The 22785-nt window shown below is 47.9% G+C and overlaps 1 protein-coding gene across 2 annotated transcripts in view; it reads left to right on the top strand.

Annotated features, from left to right (window-relative positions):
* TNS3 (tensin 3) overlaps positions 1 to 21291 on the top strand; it is a gene marked incomplete at both ends in the record, with an annotated part of 191523 nt that extends 170232 nt beyond the window's left edge. For both annotated transcript variants that reach the window (XM_080701412.1, XM_080701413.1), the window contains 11 exons: positions 1879 to 2050; positions 3899 to 4536; positions 5205 to 5291; positions 8867 to 8998; positions 9913 to 10008; positions 10750 to 10827; positions 12068 to 12145; positions 17778 to 17946; positions 19229 to 19297; positions 19395 to 19421; positions 21147 to 21291. In XM_080701412.1, the coding sequence (XP_080557538.1) occupies positions 1879 to 2050; positions 3899 to 4536; positions 5205 to 5291; positions 8867 to 8998; positions 9913 to 10008; positions 10750 to 10827; positions 12068 to 12145; positions 17778 to 17946; positions 19229 to 19297; positions 19395 to 19421; positions 21147 to 21291 (1691 nt within the window). The remainder of the gene's footprint in view (positions 1 to 1878; positions 2051 to 3898; positions 4537 to 5204; positions 5292 to 8866; positions 8999 to 9912; positions 10009 to 10749; positions 10828 to 12067; positions 12146 to 17777; positions 17947 to 19228; positions 19298 to 19394; positions 19422 to 21146) is intronic.
* Positions 21292 to 22785: the final 1494 nt, after the last annotated feature.

Here is a 22785-nt window from a genome sequence, read left to right as displayed (position 1 = left end):
TTGTCCTGGGCTCCCATTTCTAACCATGTGGCCTGGGTCTCTGTGCTTTCTTCTGCGTTTCCTTTTCTTCCCCTGGGGTGCTTGCTGTCTGGATTTTCCTACCTTTTCCCCTGTCCACTGGTCATTTCCTGTAGGGTGTCTAGTCCACTGATAAAACCATTGACCGAGCCAGGTGGGTGGCACAGGCCTGCCCAGCACTGGGGAGAGTAAGACAGGAAATCAGATGTTTGATGCCAGCCTCAGCAGCTTAGTGAGTCCCTCAGCAACTGAGTGAGACTCCATTTCAAACTAAAAAATAAGATAGTTCTGGGATGTGTCTTGGAGGTAGACTTCCCCTGGGTTCATTCCCCAGTGTATATGTATCACACAAACACACTCAACGTGCGCGCACGCGCACACACACACACACACACACACACACCATTGACTACACACTCATTTCATTCATTTTGTTTTTAAATTCTAAGGTGTCCATTTAATTCTTCTTGAGGACTTCAGTTCTCTGGAGACGTGGGCATTGCTGTGTCCTCTGTGTTCTTGAACGGGTAGTTGTTTTACATTTGGTGTCCCTTAACTCCGATTTTTGCATCAGCCACAATAGTGTGTGTGTCTTTGTTGTTGTTCTTTCTTCCCTTGTGATCTTGGTTTTCACTTGTCAAGTGACTTTTTTATTCAAGATTTGCTATTGTGTCAAAAATCACAGGAAGATGGAGGGGGTTGGCGGGGAGGGCGTGGTATTCTCCAGAGAGTGACGTAATTCTTCACCAGGCTGACCCGTCTGCGATACTCATGTTCTTAGGTTACAGTCTTTCAGGTATGTCTCCCCCCACCCAGTTATTGCAAGAGCCGCTCTTCCTAGGTGTATCTCCCGCTCCTAATTTTTGTTACTTGGCACCCACCAAGAGACTGCCAAAGCCCTGGCTTATCCTCTTAAATTCTTAAATTCTCAGCAGCCACCTTTGTCTTGGCTACTAGGCTGTGGCCCTGATCTCTACAGCTCAGGACTCAGGAAAGTTTGCTACAAGCCCCCTTTTTTTCTTGCCATCTCTGCCCTCCCAATCCTGGCTGCATTGGGAGGCCTGAACCCCCATCTCTCCTCTCCTTTTTCCTTCCTCCCTCCTCCCTCCTCCCTCCTCCTCCTCCTCCTCCTCCTCCTCCTCCTCCTCCTCCTCCTCCTCCTCTTCTTCTTCTTCTTCTTCTTCTTCTTCTTCTTCTTCTTCTTCTCTCTCTCTCTCTCTCTCTCTCTCTCTCTCTCTCTCTCTCTCTCACACACACACACACACACACACACACACACACACACACACATAGTGTGATTATGGCTCAGGTTTACACCCTCATAGTCATTGACCAGGCAGGAGCCAAGTCACTCACCCAACAGGGCAGAACACAGGAAGGTCAAGGACGCCAGGGCTGTGGGGCCAATTACGGGAGAGAAGTGGGTTTTTCTGTGGGGAAGTTGCCTTCTGGTTTTCAAAGAAAAGCTCTCCGTCTCTGAAGTGAGGATGGCTGAGCCACGGACAGGAAGGGCTGAACCTGTCGGTTACCGTTGGGGGTCACCGTTGGGAGTCGAGCCTGGGAGGATCAGCTGGGCGCTGGCCCCTGTGTTCCACGCATGTGGCCGCAGGGTTGGCGACTCCAGCAGCTGGGGTAGCCAGCCTGGTGGACCATGCGTATGGGGAAGACCAGCCACCAGGGAACCTGCACAGAGCGGTGCAGAGCCACCTCCTTCAGCCCAGCGGGGGCATCGCAGCTCGCTGTAGCCTTGGACAACCGAGAAACCAGCACCTTTCCTTAGAGAACCGGCAAGATGGGTGAGGGTGTGAGCCCTCGGATGGCATCATTAAGCCTCTCCCACTTTCTGTTTCCCTGATGCAGAACTACGAGGCTGCCCTGAGGTTCTCAGCCACACCGTGGTGATGTCAGAGAGCCCCATTGGACCCAAACCCCCGATGCTTCGGGCTGACACGCCTTCCACACCTAGCTTCCAGCAGGCTTTTGCTTCTTCCTGCACAATTTCAAGCAACGGCCCCGGCCAGAGGAGAGAGAGGTAAGAAGATGGGCCTCTATTTGATGATCAGTTCTATAATCCTTTTGGGTGAGTTTGTTGGATCTTCTAAGTAGAGTATCATGTCATCTGCAAATAGTGAAAGTTTTTCTTTCCTATTTGTATCCTTGGATTTCCTTTTCTTGCCTTATTGCTCTGACTAGAGTCTCAAGTACTATATCAAAAAGAAGTGGTGATAACGGACATCCTTGTATTGTTCCTGTTTTGGGGGGGAGTTCTTTATTTTCCCCCATTTAATATGATGTTGGATGTGGGCCTATTGTAGAATGCCTTTATGATGTTGAGGTATGTTTCTTCTATTCCGATTCTCTGCAGTGCTTTTAGCATAAATGGATGTTGGATTTTATCGAATGCTTTTTCAGCATCTATTGAAATGATCATGTGATTTTTGTTTCTAAACTTGCAGGAGCTCTCTTGATAGCCGACAGTGCTGAGCTAAGGGGTAGAGAGGGGTGTAGAGACTGGAGCAGGGCTCAAGAAGGCACCCCTGCCCAAGCCTGGGGTCAGTGTGGTACGGGGATGGAAGTGCTGCTCAGGAGACGGGGTTGATGTGCTGGAGTGTAGAGAAATGGAGAAGCACACAGGAAATACAGGAGATTTGGTAGGGAGATTGCCAGGGCAGAAAGAAAGCAACAGACAGAAATGGTCTTTACTGCTTTACAAAGTCACTGGCTTGAAGATGAGCCGTGAGCAGGGCTGTTCCTGTGGCCCCACGTAGAAGCAAGTTCAGTTACATTTATTGTATGTGCACTTGATTCCTCCTCTGCACTGTGCTCTATGTTATCTCTTTTTGCCTTAAAATAGAGGGGCTTCAGGCTGGGAGTGGTGGCGCAGGCTTGTAATCCCAGAATTCGGGAGGCAGAGATGGGAGGATCACAGTTTGAGGATAGCCTCAGCTACTTAGGCCCTTTGCAACTCTGTGAGACCCTGTTTAAAAAAATAAAAAGACTTAAAAAAAAAAAAAAGCTGGGGTTGTAGCTAGGAGGTACAATGCCCCTGGGTTTCATCCCTGGTACAGCAAAATAAAAATAAATAAAAATAAAAATAAAAATAAAAATAAAAATAAAGGGAGTCCTCGCCAAAGCCTCGTCTCCACCTGTGGACCATTTGTACCTGATGTTTGCTAATTTAAATAAGTGTATGTGAAGTACCTTGTGGTCTTAGCTGTCTTTCTATGTTCCTAAATGTGTGGTAATATTCAATACACGTGTTCCCTCCATTATTTATAGGAAATACATTCCCAGTGGAGGCCTGAAACCATGGATGAGACCAATCTATATATACTATGGATTTTTTCTATGCATATATACCCATGATAAATTTTCATCCTTTGGTTTAACAGTGGCCCTTATAAGGCTTCTGTTGGGCATGTCTGAATTGCCAAACTCTTGCCTCTTGAAGCCATGATAAGCAAATCGGGGTCACTTGAACACAGGCACTCCGATGCTACGTCAGTGGATCCTGTAATCATGCAAGCCAGTGAGTGCCTGGTGTGCAGGTAGCATATACCGGGCAGAAACATTGCACAGAGGGATGGTTCACATCCCATGGGAGATGCAGCCAGACCACTTAAGATTTCTTCATACTACTTTGAACGGCACTCATAAAACGTATCCATTGTTTACTTCTGGGACTTTCCATTTGATATTTTCAGACCAAGGTTGGCCCTGGGTAACTGAAACAGATATTGAGGAGGACTCCCATACTATCTGGGCTGCCCAGTGAGCCCGAGCACCCAATTTCCCGCAGCCTGCCTTCCCCATGTCTGGTGATTTCCAGGTGTCTCAGTGTAACTTATGTTCTCTGGTGGCCGCCCTGTCTTTTGCACAGCCTGTCTTCTGCTGAACGCCAGTGGGTAGAGAGCAGCCCCAAAGCCACCCTGTCTCTGCTGGGGAGCAGCCGGCCCTCTGGAAGTCCCCTTGGCACCAGCGAGTTCTCCAGCCCTGGCCAGGACCCCCAAGGACTGTCCTGCTTCCCATCCTCGGAGCTCCAGGCTTCTTTCCACACCCATGAGCTGTGCCTGGGGGAGCCACCAGACGCTCTGGTCCCCCCAAGCAGCCAGGCCTTCCCCGGCTTCAGCACTGCCGTGGTGGGAAGTGGCCTTCCACCCGGCGAGGACCCAGGGGCCTTGTTGGCCAACTCACATGGGGCATCACCAGCCTCTGGCATCTCGCTGACAGCCACGGGGGCTGCCGACAATGGCTTTCTGCCCCACAGCTTTCTCACGGCGACACCTGGACATAGCGGCCACCACAGTCCTGGTCTGCAGGGCCAAGCAGTGACCCTCCCTGGGCAGCCGCCCCTCCCTGAGAAGAAGCGGGCCTCTGAGGGGGATCGGTCCTTGGGCTCAGTCTCTCCCTCCTCCAGTGGCTTCTCCAGTCCCCACAGCGGGAGCACTATCAGCATCCCCTTCCCCAACGTCCTTCCAGACTTTTCCAAGCCTTTGGAAGGAGCCTCACCTTTGCCAGGTATGTGATTACATATGGCTATGGGCCCAGCAAAGGAAGTGTGGGATTCACCATTTAAGCTGACCTGAGTGTGCATCTCAGGTGCCAAGCACCCTGCAGAAGTCCAGAGCTGTTGAGGGTCCCTCCCACCTTGGCAGCCAGGAGCCAGATGCAGACACGGTGCTCCCCAGTAATCCTCCACGGCTTCTGTGTCTGTCTGTCTCCCATCCATCCCAGTAGTATCAAATGCTGACCGGCACATCTTATCTTTATACTCATAACACCACACTGTGAAAATTACTTTCTTTTTTTCCAATTAAATGAATTCATCCAAAATATAATTGAATTTAATTAAATAAATTGAATCAAATGAAAGCTTTCCAGTCTATAGAAGCAATAAGATGCTGATTATTCAACGTCAGCCTTACTTTCTGCATCCTAACTTCCTAAACATTTTGAGCACAGACTGCAAAGTCCCAAAGTATTATATCGTCTCTTTTCTGTCTTGTGGAATAGTCCCTATCTCCTGCAACTTGGTCATTTCAGATGGAGTGTTCCTTCCCCTGAGAGCAAGCTCATCCTCCTTTGACCCCAGGCAGGAGATACAGACTTAGAGTTACCACAGGGAGCAGGTGCAAAAAAAAAAAAAAAAAGTTCTTCACAATGTTTTAAAATTTTTTTCTTTATAGATAGTCCAAGCGATAAGCTTGTGATTGTCAAATTTGTTCAAGACACTTCCAAGTTCTGGTACAAGGCGGATATTTCCAGAGAGCAAGGTATGTGGGCCAGGGCAGGGCACCCTGGAATGTTGGCTTAATCCACCGCCTGGGACATCGAAGGACCAGGACCGTGGCGTGGGCTGGGTTAGAGCAGGCCACACTGTGTTTGCTACTTGCCTCTGAGAAAGGACCTTAACCAGCTGCCTCACAGGCAAACCAATCAGCATCCTTCTGTGTGGTCCAGCTTCAAGGCTGTTTTTAAAAGTTTGGAATCATAAAAAAATTTTAAATTTCTTCCTCTTTATTTTTTCTTTTTAAAATTGGCACACATACAATTATATGTTTGGAGTACTGTGTGATGATTCGCCAAATGTGTGTGTGTGTATATTATATATATATATATATATATATTATGTGTGATGATGAAGTCAGGGCTAGCTTTTCCATCTTACGACATATTTATCATGAAGTCATTAATATATTTAAGCAACTAAGTTATGAGTCACTTTTTACCAGAATTGAATAGCTGTCCCGGTTGGAGGCAGTGAGCTGTTTCTAGCAGCCAGCCCTCCTCGTGGGGGTGAGTGGTGGCCAGCCTTTAATTGTGTGGACAAAAAGCCCAAGGTATACAACTAGGAAGGAGGAGTGGTCTGCTTTGGCTCATGGCTTCACGGTTTCAGTTCACGTTTGTCTGTCTCCATTGCTTTGGGGCCTGGGACTGTATCTCACAGTGAAAGCAAGTAGTAGGAAGCAGAAATGAAGTGAGGAAGGGAAAGAGGTTTCCAGTATCCCCTTCAAGCGTGCGAACCCAATGATCTAACTTCCTCCCGATAAGTCTCCACCTCTTAAAGATCCCACCACCTCCAACAGTGCCACAGGCCAGGCACCAAGCCTTCAACATATGCACTCTGGGGAACATTTAAAATAGGAAATGTGAGGAGGAAGCCCCTGGAGTGACAGGTGTTATTTTAGCAGAACTCACAGGTCCCCACAGTCCGGTACCGCTGCTCTCTGCTTTCAAGGACATGCTATTCTCACTCCTCTGGAAATCAGATTTGGTCAGCAGGCAGAGCTCAGGGCGCCTGGTATTTCTCAGCGGATCACTGTAGAGGGAGAAGGCCATGCCTGCAGCGACTGGGAAATGAGGGTCGGGATCCCTAGGAAACAAATTCCAGGCGCCACTTGGTGGGTGCTGAACTGGGAAAGGGAATCGGTGAGGAGTCACAAGCTTCCCAGAGCTGGCACGAAGCCCATGTGGCTACTCGGAGCCTGTTTTTCTCAACTTCAGAAGAAAAAAATCCTCGTGTTCCCTCCTTAGGATCATGTCTCAGAAATGTCCAGAAATGAATTATTGAATCACTGAAAGAAATGGCACTGGACAACTTTGTCATTGAGATTCTGCCACCCGATTACGGAGCTAATCGAAATTGTAAGAATGTGAATCTCTTCCCATGAGCTCAATGAAGCTATTGACATTCTTAAATGGAAGTATGTGTGTGTGGAGGGAGCCCTGGGTCTGGGAAGATTTCTACTTCCTAAATTGGTCCTTGGGAGAAGTTGCTCAACCAGCCTGGGGCCTCCACACACCCGGAGGCTGTGCTCTTGCTGCCAGCAGCCCCGTCGGATGGTTGTGGCCCTGCCACCTTGACACTAGCCTAGCTGGGCTGAGAGGTGCTTTACCAGCTCCGTGTTCAGTAGACCTCTGAGCAGACCCTCTTGTTTTGCTGGCACCGCCCTCTGGACCACAATGATGTGCTGGCCCGGGCCACCCCATTTCTCACTGTGCAGTGTTACAGTGGCAGAGCACTTCGGAAGCAGACAGTCTAGAGTTGGAACACATCACTCAACTCCTTGGCAGAGTAGAGAGCAGCTGCCTCATAGGGTTGTTGAGAGATATCAAGTGGGAGTTTTCACCATCGTTGGCACCTGGCAGATACGTGATAAGTGGTGGTCTCCACTCCCATCTGTATCAGTCAGCTTTCTGTCACTCTCACAAAATACCGAGGCAATTAGCTTATAAAGAAAAAAGGTTTGTGTCGGCCCATAGTCTTGAGGTTCCTGTCCGAGGTCAGGTTGTCTCATTGCTTTGGGCCTCTTGCAAGGGTGGTGCATTATGGTTGGAGTATTTCCTTACGAAACCATTTACACCACAAGCCAACAAGAAAATGCAAGGAAGAGACCTGGATCCCATGGTCTCCAAGGAACCCCCTTCCAATAACCTAGAAACCTCCTCAGGCTCCATTTTTCAAAATTTCTATTACCTCCCAGTATTAATACCCTTGCAACTGAGCCTTACTCTGGGAACCAAGGAGGACATTCAACATCTCAGCCACAGCGACATCAGCTGCCTGGCCTCCATCACACGTTTAAAATGGTTTGCTTGGTGGATCTCATCTCCAAACAGCAAAGGCGCATCTTAGGTGGGGATTTTTTTTTTTTCAATACTAGGGATGGAACCCAGGGACATTCTACCTCTGAGCTACACCCCAGCCCTATTTTTATTCTTTATTTTGAAACACGGTCTCACTAAGTTGCAGAGGACCTCACTATAAGTAGCTGATGCTGGCCGCGAACCTCAATCCTCCTGTATACCTCCCAAATGATGGGATTACAAGTGTGTACTACCATGCTTGGCTCTAAGTGGGGATTTTTTCAGCTGAACTCTTCCATTTAACTTTGGGGTGTACTTTTCCAGAAAAGCTACAATGAATGACATTTCAGGGAGATACAAAAAAACCCCAACAAAACAAGCAGAATAACTTCTTTGGAGTATAATTTGTCACATGTTAGTATTACAAGAGTCAACATTCAGTGGGAATTTAAATCCCACAGGCCGTGACACCCTCTGACCACCAAGCAGCAAAATCAAGACTTCAGTAATAAAAACAAGCCCTGGTCAGGCACAGCACAACTGAAAAGAAACGCTACTGTAAAGGACTGTTCTCCCTGATTTGAAAAACCAAAATGTGTTCTGCCCCCAAAGTGATGAAATGTTATGGGTCTAGAGGCCTTTCCTCTCATCCTGCCCTGGCAGCGGGTGGCTCTAGGCCCAGTGGCGGATGCACGCTGAGGGCTCCAGTGTCCTTCTGTCTGTCTTTCTCTCTGTCTTTTCCCTGATCAGCTGCCTGGGCACAGGGTAGAGATTCTCTGAGCCCATGTTGCTTCTTCAGTCGAGGTGGGGACCCTGGCTGGGTCCTCTCTGATCCAGTTTGTAAAAGAGGACTGTGTCAGTCTGTTTTCTGCTGCTATAACAAAACACTGGAGACTGGATGATTTACAAAGAATAGAAGTTTGAGTCTCGGTTCTGGAGGCTGGTAGAGGCCGAGAGGGTGATGGTAGTGGGAGTTATTTGCTGCTTCCTATCAAAATGAAAAGTAGGAGGGAAGTGAGCATGCGCAGAGGAGGAGGGACAGGATGAGCAACCTTGCTTTGTAATAACCCTTTCTCAAGAAAACTAACCCAGTCCCCCAGGAATTAATGCTTCTGAGAGACTGAGTTTATCCACTCGTCGCCCAGGGGATCGCATCTCAACGTGAGGTTTAGAGGGATGGACCAGGAGCCACCCCAAGCTCACGACTAGCCCTGCTTTGTCCCCCTGAGGTCATTTACGCCTTCCTGTTCCCTCCTTCTAGCCATCGCCATGCTGAAGGACAAAGAGCCTGGGTCATTCATCGTGCGCGACAGTCACTCCTTCCGAGGGGCCTACGGGCTGGCCATGAAGGTGGCCACGCCCCCGCCTTCTGTCCTGCAGATGAACAAGAAAGGTAAGTGCCTAGAACCCATCTGTTCACCTGGAAGATGGAGTGTGTCTGCGGCTTTATTTATTTATTTGTGGTTCTAGGGATTGAGCCTAGGGGCATTGTACCTCCCAAGCTATGCCCCCCACCCTTTGTATTTTTTTTTATTTTGAAACAGAGTCTCACTAGGTTGCTGAGAATCTTGTAAGTGACTGAGGCTGTCTTCAAACCTGCAGTCGTCCTGTCTCAGCCTCCCAAGTACTGGGATTATAGGCGTGTGCCTCTGTGCTGGACTTGGCATTTGGGGTTCACAGGCCAAGGGTAGATTTGAGAGAAGAGTTAACCAAGCTAGTAAAGAGCCAGCATCACCACCACATCTGGCTGCCCTGCAGTAGACAGGTACCGCCATTTAAGCAGGAGCATCTCCACTGACTGCCTCCCACGGTGGCATCCAGACCCTAGCCCAGTGTCCCGGCTGGTCTGGAAGTCATGCAGTATTGCCCTTCCATGGCCGAATGGCCCCGTGTTCTTTTCCTGTTTGATCCAACGCAGCCTTCTGTGGACTATGATCACTGCCCATTCTGAAGCTTTACTGCCCTGCCAAACACTGATAACTGTCCTTAGCATTTGTCACCATTTGTACATGATTTGGGAGCTCCTATGGGTCAGGTTTTCTGTATCTGAGATGCTGGGAACCATTAGTCCTTTGGATTCCTGAGGGATTTGGTGGTCTGTCTGTGGCCTGGAATTCTCACACAGTCTTTGAGGGCCCCTCTCCCAACACTGCCCGGGTCTCGCTGTCCACCCAGCTTCCCTTCCTAGCTGCACTTTTGGTTAGAAGGAGCCTTCTCGGGTGTAGCTCCTCCCTTTCATGTCTCCTTTCTCTCAAATCTAACCATGTTCCCTTTCTTCACAATTCTTCATTCTTATTTCTGCTTCAGTTGGAGATTTGTCCAATGAACTCGTCCGACATTTTTTGATCGAGTGTACCCCGAAGGGAGTGCGGTTGAAAGGGTGCTCCAATGAACCCTATTTCGGTGAGTTCCTTGAGCTTTCTTTCTCTGTCCTGGCTGCAGGAGGCCTGGATTCCCTCTGCCAGCTCACCCGAGACTTGAGACCGTCCTCTTTGTGGTGTTTTGCTTAGATTTCTATCCCCTGCTCTGAGTCTTTCATCTGAAATATTCTTTAAGATAAACGAGATATGCCAATAATTCTTATAAGCATTGCCAACGCCAAACAAATAGAAGCACAATACCCCAAACTAAAAAAATGGCAGATGTCTACAAGGCACCATCCTGGTTGACAGACAGTTGAGTCCTCGTGAGGTGAGGTGGGACTCCATCCCACGGACAGGAGGAGGAGCCCAGGGCTTCCGCAGAACATCTTTCCTTCCCTGTAAATTGAAGGCCCCTGCTGATGGGCAGGATTCCTGGACAGGCTGCGTGACTCGGGGCCTGCCCCTCAGCTGGCCCTGGGGATGGTCTGCAAAATGGCGAGTGGTAAAAGCCAGAGTTAGTGATCTTTTTCTTGCCCTCCTCGGTTCAGAACCAGCAAGTGATGTGGTTCATTCTAATGACGCACCTATGCTAGGAATGCGCTGCCCTTCTCTTTACTTACCCTGGCTGACTCAATGACTATGTCCCTTCTTTGTAGTTTTGAACCAAGCCTTCATTAAAGGCACCCCGTTGGCTGCAAACGTTGAGCGGGCTCAGCCTTCGCGGAGGTTTCGCTCCAGCTGGAGCGCTCACTGATGTCTGTTTGGTCTGTCCTCCCCGCAGGCAGCTTGACGGCTCTGGTGTGTCAGCATTCCATCACGCCCCTGGCCTTGCCCTGCAAGCTGCTCATCCCAGAGAGAGGTAGGAGTTTGGGTGAGGGTCGGGTACAGTGCTAGCCTGGCTGTGTGGGGTTGCCTGGAGCGGTCCAGACTCACTGCTTTTGGGGATTGGTAAAGTTCTACAGAGAAAACTCAGACTAGGATTCTTCTATGACATGAATTCTGTGGGTAATCCCAAGAGAAGGCCCAAGTTCACCCAAGTCAAGGAGAAAGAGGAGGCCCCATGGCAGCTGGAGCCCCCAGATATCTGTACATCATGCATTTGATGAAATATTTCCATGGAACAAAAATTAAAAATTAAAAGAAATTCACATGAAGGAACTTTTTTTTTTTTTTTGCAAAATAACAGATATAGAATATCAGGAAAGGTTTAGTCATATGTCCCAGCTTTCCTCAGCGGTGCCAATTTCACATACATGATTTTCCCTAAGGATGCTCTAATTAAAAAACAGGTAAATGTGGCTTTGCTTCTTCTTTTTTTTTTATTGGTACTTAGAATTAGACACAGGGACATTCTTTCTCCAAACCACACCCCCTAGCCCTTTTTATTTTGAAACAAGGTCTCCCTAAATTGCTGAGGGTCTTGTTAAGTTGATGAGGCTGGCCTTGAACCTGGAATCCTCCTATCTCAGCTTGCCATGAACAGGGATTATGATTTAGTATTTATTTATTTATTTATTTTGGTACTAGAGATTTAACCCAGGGACATTGTACCTATCAGCCCATTATTATAATAATAATTATAGTATATTATATGCCTACATTAATATTAATATCAATATTATAATAATTATTAATATTACCACATAAAGTTGTTATGATTATATAGTATACTATAAATATTATAATTATATATAATATATAAAATAATATATCGTGTTTATCATTATTATTGAAACAGGGTCTCACCAAGTTCTTGAGGTTCTTGCTAAGTTGATGACGCTGGCCTCGAACTTGCTATTCTCCTGTTTCAGCCTACCCAGTACTGGGACTATGGGCCTGGGCCACTACTCCCAGCTGGCTTTTAACATTTAATTCAGAAAAATATTGTCAGGACATGTCATCTCTAACTTTGTTTAGAATGTGACATTATATCTATGGGCTGGATTGATTCTGGTCCGGGAGAAAAACTCTCAAGTCTGTGAAACCATCGTTGCCTGTCACCTTCTGGGAATTGTGTCATCCAGTTGACTCTGTCACACGGGCTGGGCTCTCTGTTAGGAAGAGCACTCGTTACTGTATTTTCTTACCCCTTCCTGCAGATCCGATGGAGGAAATAGCAGAGAACGCCCCGCAGACAGCGGCCAATTCTGCAGCTGAGCTGCTGAAGCAGGGAGCAGGTCAGTGGTCGCAGCTCCGTTTCAGAAAAGGGGTTCGTTGACACGACTTCCTTTTGCCCTCTCTTCGGGTTTCCTTCTTTTCTGTGGGCTCTGAAGGAAGTTTCCTTTTATAGAAGCTTGCACAGAGCTGGGTGGGGTACAGCTGTCGGGAGACGGAACCCCGGGCACCACAGGCTGGAAATATCATTGACAATCGAAAAAGACCAAATTCAGGAGAATAAATGTCAGGTCCTGAATTTAGAAGGGAGGAAAATGTAGTAAGCAGGATGTGGGTGACGGGCCTCGCCAGTTGCTAATGCAGAAACGCTCCAGAGATGTGATTCAGGAGTCACTGGAACATGAGTCAGCAGGGAAACCAGCCCTGCCATGGGCCGGTGGAAGACGCCACCAGAGCCCCTCCACGGCCCGGGCCACTCGCTGAAAACATTTTTATTAATTGATTATACTTTTGGGTGCAGTTTCAGATTCCCAGCAAACTGTGAGGAAGGTACAGGTATGATAGCCCATATAATTGTCTCCCCCCACCCGAATGGCGCAGTTGGTAACAATTGGTGAGCCAAGATCTGTGCATTATTCACGAAAATGCAGTTTACCTTGGGATTGAGAATTTTTAGTACCTTAAAATCTCCCTATGCTACACCTGATCCCTCCTTCCTGCCCCCCAGCCCCTAGAAACTACTGATCTTCTTCCTGTCTCCATAGCTGTCATTCCCAGAATGTTTTATAGTCAGAATCGTACAGCATGGATCATTTTCAGATTGACCTCTTGTGCTCAGAAATATGCACTTAAGTCTCCTCCGTGTCTTTTCATGGCTGGATAACTCACATCTTTTTATCATGGGACGATATATTTCTTTTTTTAATTTTTTATTTTTTGGTGGTACTGGGGTTCCTGGAAGCCCTTCTACCTCCGGGCTACACTCCTAGACCTATTTTTACATTTTTATTTGGAAATCAGGGTCTCCTAAACCAGCGCGCGCGGCTGGCTTCGAACCTGCGCGATCCTCCCGTCTCTGACTCCCAAGCGTGGGGATTACAAGCGTGCGCCACCACGCCCGGCTTGGGACGATATATTTCATTGTTGGGATATACCACAGTTTATCCATTTACCCACTGAAGGACACCCGGGTTGCTTGCAAAGTTTACCAGTTATGTGCATTCATATGCAGGGTTTTGTGTGGATACAAGCTTCCATCTCCTTTGGATAAATACTGGAGCATGCTTGTTGGATTGTGTGACATGCGCTTAGTTTTGTAATAAACACAGAACTCTCCTCCAAGGTGGACTTTGTCCTCCTGCATTCACACCAGTGATGAATGAGACTGTGCTGCTCCTGACTTCCCTCAGTTTTTGTTGTTGTCTGAGTTCAGGATTGTGGTCGTTCTAACTGGTGTGCCGTGGTGTCTCATTTTAACCTGCAGTTCCCGGCTGACTTATGATGGAGAGTATCTTTTCCTATGCCCCTTGTAATTTATATGTCTTTGGTGAGGTGTGTGTGTTAAGGTGTTTGCCCGTTTTTTAAGTTGGGCTGTCTGCTTTCTTGTTCTCGAATTTTGAGTTCATTGTATATTTTGGGTACCAGTCATTTCTCAGACTTTTGTGTTTTGGAAGTCTTCTCTCTCACGGCTTCCTTTTTTGTTTTTTAGGTAGTATCTCCCACAGAGCAAACATTTTTTATTTTAATAAAAATTACGGACGATGGTGTAAAATTTTTCGGACCTCCATGTACTCATCTGGTACCATATCTAAAAATGTCATCGCCGAATCCAAGTTCCTCTAGATTTTCTTCTATGTAATCTTCTGGAACTTCATAATTTTGCATTTAATATTAGGGTGTCGGATCCATTCTGGATTAACTTTTGTGAAGAGCATAAAAAGTCTACATGTAGATATTTTTTTGCAAATGGATATTCAGTTGCTATAGCGCTATTTATTTACTACTTTACTCTGTTGTCTTTGCTTTTTTTCAAAGGTTGACTATATTTATATGGTTCTATTTTCAAATGCTATACTTGCCTTCATTGATATTTGTCTATTTTTCCACCAAGACCATCCTATTATTATTATTATTATTATTACTACTATTATTATTATTATTACTTTGTGTATGTGTGGTACTGAGGATGGAACCCCGGGGCATTCTACCTCAGAGGTATACCTCAGCCCTATTTTTTTATTGTTTTATTTTGAAACAGAGTCCTAGTAAGTTGTGGAGGCTGGCTGCAAACCTGGGATCCTCCTGTCTCAGCCTCCCAAGTCCTGGGATGATAAGCGTGTGACACCATGCCCACCTTGTCTTGATTATTGTAGCTTCACTGTAAGTCTTAAAATTAGGAAGTGCCAGTCCTCCAGCTGTTTCTCGCCTTCAGGATTGAGATGGCTAGTATTTTACCTTTCCATATAAACTTCAGAAGCAGTTTGCTAATATCTACAAAATAACTTGCTTTGATTTTGATTGAGACTGCATTCCATCTACAGACAAATCTGAGGGAAAGAGCAGGCCTTTGCAGTGACTGCTCCTCCGTTACTTCCATCTTTGCCCAGGGATCACCTGCGGTTGTTTAGAATTATCTCTTGTAAAGCCAGGCATGGTGGTGCATGCTTGTAATCCCAGTACCTGGGAGGCTGAGACAGGAGAGGAGGATCACGGTTCGAGGACAGACTCGGCTACTTTGTGAGGCCTTCTGCAACTTAGTGAGACCCTGTTTCAAAAATAAAAAGAATAAAAAATAGTGCTGGCATTGTAGCTCAGAGGTAGAATGCCCCTGGGTTCAATCCCCAGTACAGCCGGTATGGGTTCAACCCCCAGGTATGTGTTCCTGCACCAGTACCAGGTGCAACAACACATACCTGTAATTCCAGTACTTGGGAGGCTGAGACAAAAGGATCACAGGTGTGAGGCCAGCCTCAGCAACTTAGCAAGGCTCTCAGCAACCTAGCCAGACCCTGTTTTAAAATAAAAATAACTGGGACTATATCTCAGAGGTAGAATATCCCTGGCTTCAATCCCTGTGCCAAAAAAGAAAGGAAGGAAGGAAGGGAAGGAGGGAGGGAAAGAATTAGCTGTTATATATATCAAGACAGTGAACTTTTCAGTCTCTGATCACACAAGTTTTGCTTCCTAAATTGAACTTCATGATCCTCCACTCAAGACTCCAGGACTTGAAAAAGTCCTTTGAGATCTGTGTGTCCAATTTCTTCACTGAGTAAGCTGGGACCCAGAAATATTAGCAGAGTCAGACAACTCACAGTGATGGGAATAAACCTTCAGTCCTCTTCAGTTTAATCCCTTTTCAATTGAGAAACTGAAGCCATTACAACTTTGTTCCAATCTCTAAAACAATTCCTATTTGTGTTTTAAGCCCCGGTCTCTGAAACAATTTCTATTTGTGTTTTAAGCCCCGGTCTCTGAAACAATTTCTATTTGTGTTTTAAGCTCTGTTCTTGATTGTTTCTTGTGCAGCAGAGGAATGTAGAATAATCCTGAAAAGAAAGATGCTTTTACCAGACTTCTGCTGGGCTTCCTGGAAATAGAGTGGTTGAGTTTTTTAACTTAGCATTCTGTAACTGCAATTTCTTTAGAAAACCTGTGTGCAGTCTTTAACTTTTTTTTAAAAAGGGAAATATAGACAAGAAGAAGGAAGATGAATTACTCATAGACCTCTTGACCCATAGGACTGCTGAAAAATGGAAAGAGGGATCCCTGCAGATCCAATGTGCTCTCAGCCAGGGTCCATTCTTAATGCCTACCAGATTCTTTCACATATCACTTTCTCTCAGACTTGAAAATCATACCACATGGATACTCTTTGATATTCCTTTCCACACCTTGCCTAATGAGTGGTTTTCACAAATGTGCTGCAAGTCTCGTTTTTTAGTGGCTATATAATGTTCTAGCGGGTAATTCAACTTTTTATGGCTGCCTCTGAGTTTTCAATACTACAAACAAGGCTTAGAGGAGGATCTTTCTGCTGTATTTCCTTTTTCTGAATCGTAATGTGTAGCCTTAAGAGACATTCCCATCGGGGTGCTACGGGGTGAGAGAGCGTGTGTGGTCCTGAGATGCTTTGCGTTGTCAACTTGCTGGCCCAGGGTAGCCTAGCATTTCCCAAAGCTCCAATGTTTGGAGTCTCATCAATACTTTGCTGTTTGACATATCATGGGACATCAGACCTCCAAATCTTTATTTCTTACCCAGAGCACTGGTCAAGTAGAATTGGACAGTCCTGGGCTAGGCCTGTGAATACCCTGCAGGCCATCTCTTGTCTAGAGACTAGTGTAGAGACTGGAGAGACTTTGAGAGAGCTGGCGTTGGCACACGGACACGCCCTCGGTAGAACCACCTCCCTGGATGTGCGTTGAGACACAGCAGTGTTTCTTTCTCAGCTCTGAGGAATGACAACGTAGCTCTGACATTTCAGGAATGTTATTCCTGTTCCTCCCCACAAGACCCTCTGTGGAGTCTACAGGGCACAGGTCTGAGTCACCGCTGCCTGTGGTACCATGGGACCCTGATCTGGGCTTTGCCAACTTTGTGGAAATTTCACAGTAGTTAGATCCAAATTCTGTTTTCTCTTTTGCAACTGCATGGTCAACATGAGAGAAGCGTAAGGTAGAAAGAAACTTCACCCGCCTGGAATCTGTTTTCAATTTCTCAGGTCTCCTTCCAGCTCCTGTGCACAGACATATATGCTTTCTATTTATAGTTGTAACCATAGCAGGGATAGTTTTTATTCTGTTTTTTCAATTACCTGCTAACCATTTTTCCATCTTGCTGTATAATTTTCACGATTACCATTTGCTGGTTGCTTGGCATTTCCCTGAGTGGACTGTATTAACCCTTCCCTTGTTTTTTACTGTAATCACTTCCTAGCATTTCCCAAGGTAGTGACTCTGTGGCACAAACATCTTCCTCTATAGATGAGCTGTCTCACATAGGTATGGAATACTTATGTTCTGACTCTTCTTGGAAGTAGAACTTCTAGATTATGTCTAGACTTTGCAGGATCCTCTTAATAATATTGTAAACGATCATCTGCCATGGCTGGCTGGGGAAACCCCAGCACTTCCGAAATGCATCTGTTTCAGCAGAACTTGCAAGCACTGGCAGCCAGGCAGTTGCAGTTCTGAGGACGTTTTCTTTCCCCGGAGGTCATAGGTAAACCACCCAGGCTCATCGGTCCCCTACAAGGTCTTGCCTGGCCACAGCAGAGTGGAGTCTTAGCACATGCTCCCCTATCAAAGTACGGCAGACTGAAGGGCACCGTGGAATTTCCCTCAAAGGGATTTCATTGGAAAGCTGTTCCTCAAAGTCCCAGAAGCTGGAAGTCCAAGTTCAGAAGGCCAGCATGGTGGGTTCATACTGCTTGTTGACAGCCTCACCGTGTCCCTGTGTGGTAGAAATAGAGTGGAAAGCAGGGCCAGGCTTTGCACCAGTAACCTGCTCTCTTGGCACCTCAGCCCCGGGGCAAGTGTGTCTTTGGGTCACGCATTCCCTGTCCACTCCCTTGGATGCCAGTCACTCAGGTGAGTTCTTAATATGCCCAGCGCCTGCACATCAGCACCCCACTGCGTGCGGGCAGAGCGTGCCTGGCCCACACTCACTGCTAACGTGCGTTCCCGTGTCCTGCAGCCTGCAACGTGTGGTACCTGAACTCCGTGGAGATGGAGTCCCTCACCGGCCACCAGGCGGTCCAGAAGGCTTTCAGCATGACGCTGGTCCAGGAGCCACCCCCCGTGTCTACCGTGGTGCACTTCAAAGTGTCAGCCCAGGGCATCACCCTGACAGACAACCAGAGGAAGTGAGTGCTGGGCACAGGGACTGCTGGTGCCACCGTGTTTACACCTCCTGCCTCTTCCCAGGTGTGGGTGGTCTGTGAGGTCATTAGTTATCTGCTCTGTCCAGGCTCCTCCCTGCAATTAAATGGGCCTCAGGAGCCATACAGAAATCAGCACTTATCCTGAAAGCCTTTTTGCATGGAAGTCAATTAAAATAATTTAAAAAAAAGACATTTGGTGCTTTGAGGATCACACACATAACCCTTTGAGAATACAAAAATCATTGGCATCACTAATAAAATAATGCCAGACGCTGACTGAAATCTGCTGATGTTTGTCTCTGCGTCTTCATCTTTTTGATCAGGGGTCATTTTGTTTCAGCTGCGGGAATGACCTTCATACATACGATTTTTTTTTTTTTTTTTTTTTTTTTTGCAATACTGGGGATGGAACCCAGGGCCCTTATATTTCCTTATTTTTTATTCTTTATTTTGAAACAGGGTCTTACTAAGTTGCAAAGGGCCTCACAAAGTAGCTGACGGTTGCTGTGATCTGCGATGCACCCCCATGCCCAGCGCTTGATACATATGATTTCCTGTGGCATAGTTCAAGGGACTCTGGTCTAGGAGATTCCTGTCTCAGTTACCTGAGACCCAGATGAGTAGGGAATGAAGGTCATAGATTTGTCCTGGCCCTTGCTCTCCTAGAGTGTCCTGGAAGAGCCCTCAACTTCGGGTCAAGGTCATTTCAGATATAACTATAGGTGTTAGTTAAGGAATCAGTCTTGTGTGAGTAACCAAGAAGGCAGTAACCAACCATGGGCACAGCAGGACAGCAGGATCCACTGCAGACAGACACACCACAGGACACCCCAGCCCCTGCAGGGCCTGCTCTAGGACCTGTCTCCAGAGGTTGAAAACAGAATATTCATCCGATACCAAAGTATCTACCTAAGAATTTAGTGACCCAAATAGAAAGAGCTGGGGCACAGGCCCTGCAGGGCTGGGCAGTGTGTGGGTGCAGATCTGCAGAGCCTACCAGTGCTGGAATCTGCTACTGAATTTTGCACACATGACCTTGGAAGGGGTCACCCCGCAGTGCATTAGGGCTCCTGGGTCCAGTCCCCATCTCACAGCTGAACATATGCCCTTCTGTTCGCCGTTCCAAGAACGCTTCTTGTGGACTTCATACCCTCAGCTGGTTGTTAATGAGCGCAGGCTTTGTTCTATCTCATAGGGGGGGCTTTCGCATTTGCCCAGCATGACCCCATCCCCCCAGTAACAGGAACCGCCTCTTCTCCCACAGACTCTTTTTCCGGAGGCATTACCCAGTGAGCAGTGTCATTTTCTGTGCCTTGGACCCGCAAGACAGGAAGTAAGAAATTTTGCATTTTTATTAAGCAAAGATGTTCTTTGTTTTACCCTTTCGTTTAAAAAAATTAACACAATTTCTTTTCTCTTTAATGCAAAAGGTGGATCAAAGACGGCCCTTCCTCCAGGTCAGTTGCCAACCAGCATGCCTTTATGTTCGCTGTTTGTTTGTAAGTTGTAGTCCAGAGCTGAATTCTGTCCCAGATCATAAGGAAACAATGCAGTCATGTTCATGGGATGGCCTGCTTTAAAACCAAACCAAAACAGTAGCAGCAACAACAACAAAAAGACAACAAAAAAAAAACCAACAAGAAGAAGCGTTTTTGTTATGGAGAAAGATGGCCTGGGTGTGCAGTGTTTATTTATACTGGGCCTGTGACATTGGGGGCAGGAGCAGTGAAAGGGCTTGCTCCCCGGTTCATGGTGATGGTGGCATGCACCACCACTTGGTGAGCTCCCCGGCTCCCTCCCCATTTCCCCTCTTCTCCATACAGGGCTTTGAGATTGACATTGGTATTCTCACGTTGGTACATACAATGTCCATGGAAGTGATTCCTTCACTGATCCCTTCCCTTAGTCCACCTCTCCGGCTCCACTGGAGTTTCTCTTCTATTATCTGAAGTCCCTCTTGTGTTCCAATATCTCCTCTGCTTCTACATATGAGAGAACACACGCACCCCTTCACATTCCGTGACTGGCTAATCTCGCTTAACATAACGTTCTCCAGCTCCTTCCATTTTCTTGCAAATGACATAATTTTGTTCTTGATTGCTAAGTAAGAATTCCATTGTGTGGCTATCCCAATTTTGTAACCCATTCATCTCTTGATGGACACCTGGGTTGGTTCCATGATTTGGCTATTGTGAATTGTGCTGCTAGAAACATGGGTATGCATATATTAGCGGGATCTTCTGATTTCAGTCCCTGTGGAAAGATACCCAGGCATCTTTAATTTAATGACCTCCGGCCTCCTTCCCTGGGATTTCTGTTTCAAGCCCTGGTGCTTATAGGCCTCCTGGGCCCCAGAGGACAGCTCTGGGCTCCCAGTGCCCTCTGGCTGGCAGGGCAGCATGGGGCTTTCATCAGCTTGGAATCTGAACCTCCACTGGGTTACTTGAGTATCGTTGGCTGGTCCCTTCTGTGGTGTGGAAACTGCCAAGCTGAAACAAACAGTCCTTCATTTTTCCAAAAGCGATCTTTGCCAGAGACTTCAATTGGAGAATGGTTGTTATTGTGTTAAGTGTGGGATTTATAAAAGCCTATTAAGATAACGGCTTCATTTCTTAGAAAAATAATTAGATGGGCTTTTCTTTTTAAAGAGCATCCTGGACCAGGCATAGTTTGCAACCCCGAGCTTATGAGGCCTGAGAGGTATCCTTGGCATATTTGCCCTCTGGCCCCAGAGGATGGGGGTGTCCGAGTATGAGCAGGGCTGGGGGGTGGGATCTGGCACCATCTCAAGAATTCCTGAGGCCCCACTCCCCCTTGGGGTCCCACATGTCGAGCTAGAGCTCAGTAGTCCATCTGGTCAGTACCTGGAGGGCTGCGGCCGTGCACGGGGAGCCTTGTGGAATACTGTGGACCTCTGCATCGATCCAGGATGTGGTTCTTGGCTCCCTTATCTAACTCCAGCCCCTCTGCAAGGAAGGTTGCCTTCCTCTGACTTGGAGGGCTGAGGAGGCTGGGGAAGGTGTGAGGACAGGTATTCAGCCGATACTTAGCACGTGGTGGATTTTTGACACCTGGGGCATCCATCCCTCTCTCGGTGTTTGCTGTTCATGACGGTGGAAGCCTGCCCAGGTGCCATGCTTTGCAAGGCACTGACTGCTCTAACCTGGACTTCCATTCTGCAGAGTCTTTGGATTCGTGGCCCGGAAGCAGGGCAGCGCCACGGACAACGTGTGCCACCTTTTTGCGGAGCACGACCCCGAACAACCTGCCAGCGCCATCGTCAATTTTGTGTCGAAGGTCATGATCGGCTCCCCAAAGAAGATCTGAGAGCTCCTTAAAGCCCGGGCCCCCCCAGGCACCCTGCACAACCCCCGGGCAGCTGTGGGGTGAGTGGGGGTCCCGCCATTTTGTACCAAACTGATAATCCTGACATTCAAGCCCAAGAGGGCAAAGAGGGTCTGCCGACTCTGCAAAAACAACAGCAGCCAACAGCGTCACCACGGGTCACCTTGCAAGTGCCACTGTCCAGGGCTGCCAAGGCCGCCGCTGCCCTCGCCTTGGTCTTTCTTGATGTAACTGGGGGGGTTGCATGTTTGATGGAGGTGCGTGCAGGACAGGCCCTCAGGTGCACTTGGGGCTGTGAATGAGAGGAAAATGGGGTGGACTGTGTGGAAGAGGGTGACAGTCACCTTCTGGCGTCTTGGAGTCCCAGCGTGCAACATCAGAGACCCCCACCTGCACGCGGCGATGACGCCCAACTTCCACGCATGTGTGGTGAGCGGGGCCTAGAGAGCTCAGGAGGACGCCGAGGAGAGAGAGGAGAAGAAAAAGCAAAGTCGCCACTTATGTATAATTTATGTTTTACTTATGCCAAATTATTTATGACGGTTTTCCATTGCTGTTCTGTACCGGTGTCGAGTGCTGCAGCCAGCCAAGCTGTGGCTTTTAGGAGGCTCGTTCCTCCCGGGAAGACACAACGCCAGGCACCTGGCCCCAAAGCAGAAGGACCGGTGTGACCTGAAACTCTCAGCTGCGCTGCTGCCTCAGGCGGCCTGGCCACAGCTGGAGCCACTGTAGATGGGTCTTTCCATTACGGATGACCTCCTTTCCCAGGGGAAGGCCCAGGAGGGGTTGGAAGGCCTGGCTGATCTCACAAAGCACCCCTTGTGGCTTGCTGGGAGCCCTACCAGGCCTGGGTGACCGAGCGCATCTCGGCCTTCATCGGCTCTCACTTCCTGGTGGGGCTCTGTGCGGCTGGACTCGCTGCAACAGAGGGAGACAGGGCGAGGCCACGGAGCCTGGTACTTGCAGGATGGGTATGGTGCCGCTTCACTGACTCATCTTAGCCACCGAGCCCGGTGTGTGGTTCCGCGCTCAGGCCTGTCTTCCAGCGCACTGGTTTTCCCACCTGAATCCGTCAGTGCTGAGAGGTCTGGGGGATTCCGATGAGCCGGGCCCTTTCAGAGGGAGACGGAGCTGGGCCTCCCCCTCCGTCCCTCAGGTCCAGCAAGCCCATGGGCACTCTGATTGTCATTTCGACCCCTCCTGAAGTTCCTTCACTTTCAAAGTCCACTCCTATCTCCCCGCCTCATGGCTATCACATGCAGGCTCCAATCTTCAGGGTGGGGTTTGGAGATGTGCTTGGTGGATTCTCTGTATTAAAGTGAGGGGCAGAAGAAGCTATGAGCAGAGCTGGAACCAGCCGGTGTGTGTGTGTGTGTGTGTGTGTGTGTGTGTGTGTGTGTGTGTGAGCAGGTGGGCCATTCCACTGTCTAGCTCCTATTGATGCACCAAACGCAAGTGCCTCATTACTGTGCCAAA

This window comes from Muscardinus avellanarius (genome assembly GCF_963383645.1).
Source record: "Muscardinus avellanarius genome assembly, chromosome: 9".
NCBI classification, from domain to species: domain Eukaryota; kingdom Metazoa; phylum Chordata; class Mammalia; order Rodentia; family Gliridae; genus Muscardinus; species Muscardinus avellanarius.
Note: the sequence above shows the minus strand (reverse complement) of the source record. Positions and strands in the feature narration are given on the sequence as shown.